The sequence below is a fragment of the Sycon ciliatum genome, chromosome 1 (assembly GCF_964019385.1).
Source record: "Sycon ciliatum chromosome 1, ocSycCili1.1, whole genome shotgun sequence".
Lineage (NCBI taxonomy): Eukaryota > Metazoa > Porifera > Calcarea > Leucosolenida > Sycettidae > Sycon > Sycon ciliatum.
In genome coordinates this window covers 95,255,817-95,267,934 of record NC_088643.1, presented here as the reverse complement: position 1 = coordinate 95,267,934, position 12,118 = coordinate 95,255,817, and the positions used below count along the sequence as shown (strand labels likewise).

The 12,118-nt window shown below is 46.5% G+C and overlaps 2 protein-coding genes across 3 annotated transcripts in view; one reads left to right on the top strand and one right to left on the bottom strand.

Annotated features, from left to right (window-relative positions):
- The first annotated feature begins 1,059 nt into the window (after positions 1 to 1,059).
- Positions 1,060 to 7,250, top strand: LOC135806643 (uncharacterized). The gene is made up of 6 exons (XM_065320871.1): positions 1,060 to 1,326; positions 2,736 to 2,815; positions 3,687 to 3,801; positions 4,700 to 4,735; positions 5,621 to 5,668; positions 6,365 to 7,250. Exons 1-6 carry the CDS (start codon positions 1,285 to 1,287, stop codon positions 6,461 to 6,463), a joined length of 420 nt encoding a protein of 139 aa, XP_065176943.1. The 5' UTR covers positions 1,060 to 1,284; the 3' UTR covers positions 6,464 to 7,250.
- Positions 7,251 to 8,192: 942 nt separating this feature from the next.
- Positions 8,193 to 12,118, bottom strand: part of LOC135806642 (uncharacterized) — a 19,635-nt gene continuing 15,709 nt past the window's right edge. Inside the window, exons 10-11 of one of the 2 annotated variants that reach the window (XM_065320868.1) lie at positions 11,498 to 11,556; positions 8,193 to 9,009 (exon numbers count right to left, since the gene is read on the bottom strand). In XM_065320868.1, the coding sequence (XP_065176940.1) occupies positions 9,007 to 9,009; positions 11,498 to 11,556 (62 nt within the window). In that variant the 3' untranslated portion in view covers positions 8,193 to 9,006. The remainder of the gene's footprint in view (positions 9,010 to 11,497; positions 11,557 to 12,118) is intronic. The other variant, XM_065320870.1, reaches the window with a different exon arrangement.

The window sequence follows — 12,118 nt, the reverse complement described above, 5'->3', positions numbered from 1 at the left end:
TGCCAATGATGGTGGCCGTGCTATTCTATGCTGGGATTATGCCAATGATGGTGGCCGTGCTATTCTATGCTGGGATTATGCCAATGATGGTGGCCGTGCTATTCTAGGCTGGGATTATGCCAATGATGGTGGCCGTGCTATTCTATGCTGGGATTATGCCAATGATGGTGGCCGTGCTATTCTATGCTGGGATTATGCCAATGATGGTGGCCGTGCTATTCTATGCTGGGATTATGCCAATGATGGTGGCCGTGCTATTCTATGCTGGGATTATGCCAATGATGGTGGCCGCGCTATTCTATGCTGCGGTCCAATCTAACGTTAGTGGTATGGTGAACTCAGTACAAACAGCCCTTGGCGGATTATGCTCGGTAAATTGCTGAATTATGCTTTCCATTACGCCCAAATCATGCCAGTGATGTGCTATATTATTCTGGGATCATGCCAGTGATTATGCTACATTATGCTGGGATTATGCCACTGATGTGCTATACTGTACCCTTGCACTCTTTTGCGGTTGCACTTTGCAACGTTACAACAACTCTGGCACCATGACAGCACGGGGTATAATATTATTGAAGGGGTAACATTCACCAGGTTATTTCCTGTAATGCCTAAAATATGCCTGGAGCCTGGAGCATTAATCTTCAGCCAGGACTTAGGCTATGGCTATACCGATCGTCTGGTCCCAGAATTGGCAGAAGTCCTTCTATGCCAGAGCATACTTTTTAGACAAAATCCTAGGATTATGAAAGTGTGTGTGTTGCTCCCTACACACACTTCCCAAACTACCGCCGAAGTCGCACCAACCTCTTCATCCTAACTAAGAATAATAAGATTATGCCAGAAATAATGCCAGCAGAATCTGCCAAGGCCTACTGTACATGTATACGACGTGTACTTGTACTTGTCATTCGCCTGACATCATGTGTCTCGTTGCGGCACAACGACTTACGTCACGACTCTGATCTTGTTTTGATCAGTAGCCGGGCGCTGCTCTGCGCTGCTCTTACCAGTTTGACAGCGCGGCACAGTCTTTGTTCATGAATCATGGCTTGCAACTCCTGAGTTTTGTTGTTTGGGCTTCGACACGACTTTCAGAGTTTAGTCTTGATCCCTCTAGTAGTAGTAGTAGTATCTGTCGTCTATTCTACTGGAGCGGAGTGTTTGCTTGAGAAGACTTTGCACAGTTGCGAGTCAATCATTTGGCCTGTCAGGAGAACGCCTGGCTATTTTTCGGTAGTCCTTGTGGACGAGGTTTAGTCTTTAGCGCAATCGGACGCTATGGAAAGACTTGCTTCCCGCTTCGCTCGAGGTGCCAATTCGGTGAGTTTTGCAGTACCATACCAGCTAGTGTAGCGTACATAACCCATTGCTTGTGCGACTGACTAGACTGTGGCCGTGTGGGTGATCACTGGTGATCGCGCGAGTGCTCGTTCTTTTCTTTGCGTAGTCCTTTTTTCATAGCTCTTTGTTGCGAAATATTTTAGTTGTGCAAGACGTCTTTATAATTACATTGTCGTTGTGATCGATGTAGCTGATTAGTCTAGCTGTTTGACGCCTCTGGAACGCGTAAACATGCATGGTGCATGTTACTGAAATAATTTTAATTCTGCACGGACTGGTACACCAACACCATACCAGTAATGCAGTACATGTACTAGTATACAAGACTAGTGCTAGTTCCGCCGCTAAACATTGATTGGCTGTGCCAGTCAGGTCGCTAGCCATTTATACGAGTGTCTATGAATGTATGATCGACCATGCACGCATCTTACTACGTTGTACATTGTACTCAGTTCCGTTGGTCTCAGTGCAAACGTACAAAACAGAAGCCATTACTAGTACCTGAGATATTACGTATCTAATATTGACTGAGTACGAGGTCAATATAGGAAATAAAAGCCGAGTAAAAGACCGAGGCGAAGCCGAGGTCTTTTACGAGGTTTTTATTTCCTATACTGACCAAGTACGAAGTCAATATTAGATTTATCACGACAAACAGTCCGTATTTCAACTTCCAGAACGATCACCTCATGAATCCCGGTTTTATGATTGCACAACCGTTGCACCACCACCTACTCATGCAGTGACAATGCTGCACTAGGCACCGTTCAACTGCGCAACCCCTAAGCAGTCAAATATAAGCAGTCAATATAGCCCTAAGGAGTGAAATATGCAGGAATATTTGACTGCTTAGGTATGGCAAAAATCTATGTGAGTCAATACTAAGGGAGTGATAATCAAGAACATCAATGCAGCCACCTGCACAGCCAACACTCCATTTAGATAGGTGAGACAGACTGCAACCTGGCATCTTCTTGGGTCAAGAATAAACTGGGGCATCCTTCACGCTATTGTTCACAGTCTAATATCATATCCACTATCCAAAGTGGGAACGAATCAAAATCTTTGACATGCACCAGTCTTTAACCAAAATAGGAGAACTAAACTGGCCATTCCAGGGATCAGTACTCACAAGTCTGATTATGTCCTTTATTCCTGATGATCAGGTGTACTGTGCAGGTACTGTGCAGGTACTATGCAGGCATTTGGAGCAGGAACGGGTACATGGGTATCGGACTTTGCAGACCCTAAACATATGTGTATGTGCGTGTGTGGGTGTGTGTGTGTGTGCGGACATGTGTGTGTGTGAGTGTGAGTGTGCACATGCATGTGTGTGTGTGTGTGTGTGTGTGTTTGTGTGCATGTTGGTGTGCATGGGTATTTCCCAGGCACTCGTGCAGCATCATGCTGGCGCCGCCAATGCAACAACTCTTCCTGGATCAGTAATGTTTGGCCGTAACATCACAGAGTGAGTTTTTCTCTGCAGCTAATATACATTGGTGTCTGAAGTCTTTCCGATTCTTTCAGCAATGCTGGATCTGATGAGTCATGCTCTGATTCACGGTGTTATGCAGCCGTACACTATCGAATATTATGCAATACATATCAGGGCATGCGCTAAGGATTAAAATATGCTCTGACACAATGTCCCGCCAGTTGCAAAAATGGCCGGACATGTCCGGACATGCAACTTTCACATCAAATCACACAATGTTCAGTGTAGAATTAATACCATCGAAATGTTATCAAGACGATGCATTTCAGAAGCAGCATGATCTTTGAAGGCTGACGTTTTCAGGTTCCTTGAGCCAACGACGAAGGAGTCAGAAAATTTCTTGCTGCTGCGAATTTTATCAACAAAACGGGAACACATCTTACACTTCAAATTTTCGACAACGCTACGATCTGAAGGACTGCGCTCATAGCTCAGCCAAACAGAAGTTGAAAGCTCCCTATCATACTCGGCGACCCACTTGTCACAAGTGGTCGTCTTGACTCCTCTGGGCTTCTTTCCAAGAGGAGCACCCGCATCAGCGGTGCTTGGCTTTCTCTTGCCAGACGACATCACTAATGACTATGAGACAAAGGATTGAAGTGCCTTTCCTTTTTTGTACTTTGCAAAAAGGTGCGCGGACACTTTGTCCGGATATGTACAAAACATCCGGAAACTGACCGTAAACGGTCGGAAATTGTCCGATGTCCGACCGTTATTTCGCGCCCTGCATGTAATGTGAAAATATACACTGTCTGGCAAGTAGTAATGTGTGTGCGTGTGTGTGTGTGTGTGTGCGTGTGTGTGTGTGCGCGTGTGTGTGTGTATGTGTGTATGTGTGTAACAGGAGTGCTAATCAGTCACATGTTGCCATGACAAACCGAGCCAGCGTCAATCCTGCGCCGAGCCACAGTATGAAGCAATGGCCGGGTGCGAAGATTCTCAACAATCCATCCATGCAGGTTAGTAGCTGGTGTGGTGTTGAAGGGCAACTATCCTCCCAACCAGCTACCTCTCACTAAACCTCCAGGGCCAGTCCATGGATTGCCAGGGCGCAGTCCCGCACTGTCTTGGTCCATACAGTCTGTGATGTCGTACCGTTTACCATATATTTCCAATCAAACACACACACCCACACACACCCACACACACACCCACACACACACACACCCACACACACACCCACACACACACACTCACAGTACACTGGGTTCAGAGAAATCATGATGGCATACTCATGATAGCATCGCTGACAGAAAAGCCTGGCAGCTATCCATGTATTTCAAGTGCAAAATAATTGGGTCGATTTTGACCCCGTTCAATTGGAGAACAGTGCATCACAAGGTCATGCAGATGCAGCTCCTACAGCGATCAGACCCACTACAAAGTGGTCAAAGACCGAAAACCGGATTGGCTGCATCCATGTCACTCTCATGCCAGGCCACAAGTTGTTACGCTTTCCAACGGCCGTAAGGGAGTTGGAAAGCACGTGTCTTTGTGCGTAGCCATGATAATCATGGTGGTTCGGTGCGAGTCTGCGCAAAGCAGACTTCGCGCCATTGCCACCCACTGGCTATGCAACTCTGTTGTTGTTTGCTGTGTTGTACGGGCGGAGCGCAAAGACCGCAATTATGTTTGGGTCACAGCATGGTTGGGAAAATCCTTCCGCATGGAAGCAGGACTTGTACCCGATACTTGTGGCCTCTGTTTCTCAGCTATGGCCCATCTAGAGTCTAGACCACCCCACTCTTTGCCTGCATTGCTATTATGCTAGATAAGGACAATGCTTTTGCTTTTCTCGTTGTGCTGGCTGAACAGTGTGCGCACTCATTCCTTTGTGTGTTCTCTGCCTTTTCACAGATTATTGCTCGTCGCTATCAACGCACTCCTCTTCAGGTATGTCAGTAGCGGCACAGTGCAGTGCAGCATAGCATGTTGTTGTGGCGATACTGCTGTCTAAAGATTGTACCAAGTGCGTAGCAATGTGCCACCGCACTGTTGTTCTGCTGCCTCAGTTTGCCAGCCCCGCCCTGCCACCATTGATGGCATCATTGGTCATTTCCCATTCGCAGCACACTGCTTTGGAATGGTTTCTCCTTTGAACGTTCCATGGTGGAGTGCTTGATGCCAATGTGCAGATTCATGGCAGACACATAGCGACACTGTGCTCTCTACATATGTGTCGACATCCCATTAGGTCCAGCTGCCTCTTCTGAGTAATGTGCGTGTGTGTGTGTGTGTGTGTGTGTGTGTGTGTGTGTGTGTGTGCACGTGTGTGACTTTTCTTTCATTCTCCTGGGTGGTTACCAACAGCCAGTGCATGCCGGAGTATGTGGTGTGATGTGTGTGTGGGAAAAAAAAAAAAAAAAAAAAAAAAGACCAAAAATAGGGATTCACTGGCCAGAAAAAGTCACTTCAAATAGCTGTATGGTGTAGACCAGGCTGAATAGTGACGGTCAATTCTTCAGCCTTGCAAGCTGTTGAATGGTGCAATCCCAGCACAAGTTGCTATGGCTTCTGCCGTAGCATTGCTATCATCGCCTCCGGCGATGGGCGTCAAAGGTCAAGGTCAAAGGTGCACGTGTGTGTATTTGGGTGGGTGTGTGTCGGCACTAGTTCACCATGGTTTACTCGGTTTGTTGTGCTATTTCAATCTTGCCGTATCTTGTGACTGATTGCTGTGTGTTGTGTGCTGTGTAGTGCTGTGTATTGTGTATCATGTGACTGTGTATTGTGTGCTGTGCTGTGCTGTGCTGTGCTGTGCTGTGCTGTGCTGTGTAGGTATGGCAGCGCTATCAAGTACAGTGTGGACTGCCAGGATCTAACACGGTAAGGGGCTGCTACAGGCACAACAGCATGAGTGTCACTAACAGCCAGTGTGCAGAGTGTCACTAACAGCCAGTGTGCAGAGGCGGGGAACACAGCGATGTGTCACTAACAGCCAGTGTGCAGAGGCGGGGAACACAGCGATGTGTGCTGCGGAGCTGGCCGTCATGCACTGGAACATCCAATGCACTGTTTAGTACTGTGCTAGGATTGAACTACCGGCTTAGGAGTTCATCCCAGGCACAGTGAAGATTGAGCCTGTGTTTTCAAACACTAGTCCCACTCTGGTCGGTTGGGCAAGAATTACTTTGGCCATAGAGCATTCCCCCCGGTTTTCGGGGTAATTCAGGATGTTCGGTCGTTTTTTTTATCAGCAACGATTTGAAGAAAACATGTACTTCGCCCTCCTGAGACGTCTGTTACTGTATGCCTACTAAGGATCATGGGATATGGAGTACATGCCCGGTCCATGCACAGTACATGCCCGGTCCATGCACAGTACATGCCCGGTCCATGCACAGTACATGCCCGGTCCATGCACAGTACATGCCCGGTCCATGCACAGTACATGCCCGGTCCATGCACAGTACATGCCCGGTCCATGCACAGTGGATGCCCAGTAGTAGACATGTGGAAGTACAAGTAGCTGGAGAGCACCATTGCTAGACAGAGCTTTTATGTGTTTGTTTGTCGATGCAGGGATCTGATGAGCATCGTAGCTCCATCAACTCGTTTGCTCTCACCCTGGAAGAAATGAATAAAGTAACGGTCGCCCAATTTCCACAGGTCCCGGCGTGATGGACCGACTGCCCACAGGTCCCGGCGTGACGGACCGACTGCACCGACTGCTCAGTAGAACATGGTTCAACTAGTTTGGAAGACAAGTTCCGGCATAAATTACACGCATGCACGCACGCATATTCCTGGTTTCTGCTAATTTTGGAAAGTGTCGATGCAATGTTGCCTAAATCTTTGTTGTTGCGATGATGACTAGTTTAAAGGTTTCTATTCAGTTTTGTTCGTCTAGGGGACTATCACGCTGTTTTGTTGACCACTAGTAGATTGAGCATGCCACTGTTGTCAGTGTTGATATTTGTCACAGTGTCAGTTTTGTTACTTGATTCCTATTGACTGTACATGTACATGTATATGTGTCAGGCTGTGCTGCAGTACAGTGTGCAGTGTGTACCGGCTCCACTACTTATCCTGTGTATCCCGTGCGTTGTACTGTGCATGCCTCGCCTGCTAGTTACAGACAGCATCACACTTGAGTTTCACTATCAAACAATTCATTAGATCAATGAGTTTATCGTTTTCTTTAACCCTCGCAAACCTTTTTAGACGACTTCAAGAGTTCATTGCATATCTACCGCTGCTGGATCAATGAGTTTATTGTTTTCTTTTTAACCTTCGCAGACCTGCAACTACGACTTCCAGAGTGACATTGCATATCTACCGCCTGCTGCTTCTTTAGGCCAAATAATGAATATGCTTCTGCATGGCTAGCCCGTGTCTGTTATTCTGTACCTCATTATGATCATAGCACAGACACACTGTAACAAGACGTGCTACTAATGTATGTGTACATGACTGCTTGGCATCGGCATACCTTGTGCTTGTCTGTTGTTGGAACTGTCCACAACAAACAGAACTGTATACGCAGTACTTGGACAGTCAATTTTTCTTCAGACTTTCCCCTTTTTGACTTCCTTTTTAGAAGCCAGCTTATGGATACGGTGTAGATCTACCACCAAAGGAGCTGATGTGCTCTTGATATCACAGGCGCGTTGGAACGACTTTGGAAGTGGGGCGGCCATGGAAGGGGGGTCGGGGGGTCCTCCCCCGGGAAAAAATTTCAAAAATTAAAGCCAATTGCAAGCATTTCCGGGCATTTGGTGCCATTTCAGTGTACGGTAACTACAATGAAAGACTTTTTGATTCTGCAAAAAACCAAGAAGATGCTACGATCGGGGACAAACATTACCCTCCCCCGGGAAAAAAATTCAAAAATTGAAGCCAATTGCAAGCATTCCCAGGCATTTGGTGCCATTTCAGTGTACATGGACTTTTGATTCTGCAACAAACCACGATCGGGGACAAGGATTTGCCACGTTTGCGCTGAGATCATCGCGCTTTGTTGCAGTGTGCTACAAAAAAAAAAAAAAAAAAAAAAAAAAAAAAAACAGCCGAAAAAGTGGGGCGGCCCCGGCCGGTGCGGTTCCGACGCCCTTGTATCACATTACCTTTTATAGAGATGATTAGTCCGTACTGGTACGGCCAAGTAATTACTTGAAACCTGCATGGTGGTAATCAGGGAGTAGTCTTCTCCCTAGCTGGTAGATCTACAGCTTACATCCCAGCTCTTCTCCCTAGCTGGTAGTGATGATGTGTACAGCTCCGAAGTGACAACGTCTACTGTGTTCAGCATGGAAAGCTGGAAGAACATGTTCGTTTCTGTTTTCTCCATTGCGTAACCTGTACCCCCCCCCCCCCCCACCTGTGCACACAGTAATTGGTAGAGAGGACGTTCAAGTTTCAACGTAAATTCTCTTTGCAAGCTAGTATAAAAATACCAAAATATACCGTGACTTTCTCTCCACGGTTAGAAACGAGCAACAACAGTAGCAAAATAAAGGCGTAAAAATGCGCAATCTCAGACAGCCAAGCAAGTGGAGGCGGTGGCAATAAAAAAATCAACAAAATAATATTTTGTTGATTTTTTTATTGATCTGGTTCTACGTGATAGATGTTAAAAAAAATCGATTCTTCAAAAAAACAGCCCGACGAGGGATCGGTACGTAATAGATGCAATATCTTTCACAAAATCTGTCTAGTACCGGTATGACAGAGGAAGACAGCAGATCTATCCTTCAAAACCTCTCCGGAATGAGTACGGTTGAAGTACATGTACCGGTACTACTAAAGCCTGTTCTACTACTAGTGCACATATTAAATATCAAAGAAAACGCTGCAATGGTGAAGTTGACATAGCATGATCGGACCAGGCGTCACGATCGCGGCAGAAAAGCAATGATAATGGCCAGTCAAAGGAAAGCAGACCAGCGTGGGCTGTAACATGACTGGCAGTGGACGCATTTCAGGGAGACGGACTTGCAGAACGCTAGGGTTGTGTGGGGACAAACTACTTCCTTTGAAGCAAACATGGCGCAGCTTCAAGACGAGAACAACGTGTGCTACATGACATCTAGAGAGCACTAGCAGCGCTGCCACTGCCTGTGTACTTGACGGTGTGTAGCTCAGTCAAAACGCAACGTACACCATCGCTGCTTACAAGGCCTCAGTGTTTTGATGAAGGAAAAATGCTCCTCCTGATCCTTAGCTCACTGCGAACAAACGACACGGACACAGACCAAGCAGAAGCAGCAGTTGAACACAATGGCTACAGATCGGCGTGTATCATAAAAACACAAAAAAGTAGTATCAAACTGAAATGCTGCAAACTGTTCTATTGGAGAGTGGTGGATTCGTCTAAGGAGAGAGAGGGAGAGAGGGAGAGAGAGAGAGAGAGAGGGAGAGAGAGAGAGAGAGAGAGAGAGAGAGAGAGAGAGAGAGAGAGAGAGAGAGAGAGACAGAGAGAGAGAGAGACACACACACAGATAGAGAGACAGAGAGAGAGAGAGAGAGAGAGAGAGCCAGATAGAGAAGACGGATCCCAGCATCAAATCTAGACATTGCACAAGAATCAGTGCTATTCAGAGGTGAACTCAGCATCAATAATGACTGGCATGCCTGCATTCTCATCCTCTTGTTACCTGTTGTTAGTCCCATCAGCAATACAATTATACCGTTATTATAGTGTCAAGCAATCGCTGGCTACACATTAACCGTATCAGGGGTGAAGTGATTGTAAATTTTCATTCAGTTATAGTACCGTATTTTCTGGAGTATAAGCCTGGTGTTCATAGTGTGGCGTTATACTCCAGAAATTGCAGAAAATACAGCAATCATTAAACGTAGCCAGCGAATATTCGATTACAATGTCAACATACAGTGTCACACCGCCATCTTTGCTGGACATAACTTTGCAAAAGGCGATACCGTGATCCCTTCCAGGTTCACAAATCAAATACATACAGCACATTACAATCATTTAGTTTGATTACCGGTAGACGTTTTCATGAAGCTTAGAAAATGATAAACATAACGAAGAAGGAAAGCTGTTGATTTTGAGGTATTATGCTATTATTTAAACGTCTCATTTTGTCTCGCCATTCCTCTACCTGCCAACTGTACCGGACTGCCCTGGCAAGGCTTGGGAATGGGAGCTTGGAAATGGGACAGGGATTGCCCAGGGCAAGCTTGGAAATGGGACAGGGATTGCCCAGGGCAAAGCTTGGAAATGGGAAAGGGAAAAACCGTCGCGCACGGAAGGGACATTTTGGGCTATTGTAGCAACACAATGTCATGACATTGTACTAGTACAGTTGCGCTCACTGAAATCCGACCTAAAGTGCAAAGCTGACGCCCTGGACCAGTTCCAATGGCATCACTGCATTTGTATATGTGTACCTCCAGTAGCATTCGTACCACTTCCAGGGCGTCAAGGGCCGTGCGAGTTGAGGGCACCAAATACGCACACTGTGTTGGATTTCACCGAGCGCACCTGTACATCACTCTACTGCTGTTCATGCATGTACCAGATTGAGTAGAAGATGTATATGACTGTACATCAAGGAGTCACAGTACACCATGGTACACAGTACACAGGGGGACGACACAGGCCGGCCGCGCTTGGGGTCAGCAGGTCCAGGGCGCGATTGTGAGTTGCATAGACCATGGATCACGTAGGACTTCAAGTGATCCATGCCTCCAGGTGGCAGGCGATGACGGCAAACTAGCATTTTTTGAAGTGCACCGTAACAACCTTCCAGCGGGATTGGGTAAGCAGTTCGCAACTTCTTTCCCTTGACAAACGCTTCGCTGATTTTGTTGGTGTTCAGACCTGCTACCTTCGCGGCAACATGCGCCACACATAGTGTTTTTTTTAGGAATTTGAGAACACTTTGTTCTTGCCATCGTCAACTTCAGCAATTCAAATTCAGGTGAAATACCAGGATTCTTATACCGGAGCTTGCGGTCTTGACAAATGTCCATGCGAACGATGTGGGCGGGCACAAACTCCAGAAAAAAGATACGCGCTCTGGGGCGAAATAGTGCGGAGCGCGATGAATTTGTTTGGTGCGGACGAGAGCTCCGAGACCACCTCGGCTTCCTTAGCAAATAGACATTGCGTAGGAAGGGTCGTAGCAATGTTCGAACACAGAAAACAGCGATTCCGACAGACCAACTAAGACAAGCAAGTCATAAACATTACGATGTGCGAAGCGACAATGTAAATGAGGCGGAGGAAGTATTAAGACTCACGAGTCATTCATCCATCAGATTTCTACCCAACATTATAGTGAAGAATCAGAAGGAACACGAGAAGCTGAAACGTAGTAGAATGGAGCTATCAAAGTTGATAAATACATCACAAGATAAATCTCATTGTTGCGTTCAGCCCCTAAAACCTGCAACGAAAGTAAACATTTTGGACATCTGGCCCTCGTACGTACAAGCATTGTTGCATTGCCGGCTCAATGCTCAATTTCAGATTTACAAATCATCCGTAAAATCATTTTAGTTTTCAGCTCATTTTATAATTTACTTTACAAGTTCGTTTGTTCTCGGAGTTTGTTCCCAGAGTTTACTCCAGCAGTGAGATTCAGCGGTGGGTTAATCAGGAGCTTGCCAGTAGGCATGATGGTAGCATGATGAAGCCAATGGGAGTTCCGGTCATTGACAATTTGGTGGTAGGTCTGCAGCACTCACCTCCCCCCGTTTTTGGAGCTGAACCTCATGGCTTTGATCCGAGAGGGGCAGTGGTCGCCCTACGAATCGGAAAGAGTCCAAATTACATCTAACGTGATCCATACAATTGACTAATGGGTATCATTTTAAAATTTGCTATAAGAACGTTTTGCGATGGTCAGCTACTCTAACTGCAATCACATTTAGTGCCACAATGAATCCAATATCTGGAGATGGACATCTTAATCCCCACCCCTTCTCTCTGTTTCTCTGTCTGTCTGTCTCTTTCTCTCTCACTCTCACCCTGTCCCATAGTTACCAGTGTGTGCTAGTGATCATGATACATCTTCATCTACCATTATTGAGCTGAGCTGCACTGTATTTACCAACGAGAGAGAGACAGACAGACATACCGAGAGGCAAACACACACACCTTGACCTTGATCTTGCCCATTGCGTACGCAATGATAGCGAATGTCGGAAAGTTCAAGTGAGAACACGAGCGCAGAACTTGCCATGTCGTTTCAGGTCTCCTGGTCGACGAAACGGGCGTCCACAGACACAAAGAAGAGGATCAGGAGCGGGCCGTGGCGGTGGAGTGCTACTCGCAACACACACACACACACACACACACACACACAC

Excerpts from the sequence above, each read along its gene's own strand:
- LOC135806643 (XM_065320871.1), top strand. The coding sequence starts at position 1,285 with ATGGAAAGACTTGCTTCCCGCTTCGCTCGAGGTGCCAATTCG. Across the intron at positions 1,327-2,735 it reads TCGCTCGAGGTGCCAATTCG|GCACTCGTGCAGCATCATGC; the intron begins GTGAGTTTTGCA and ends GGTATTTCCCAG. Across the intron at positions 4,736-5,620 it reads ATCAACGCACTCCTCTTCAG|GTATGGCAGCGCTATCAAGT; the intron begins GTATGTCAGTAG and ends TGTGCTGTGTAG.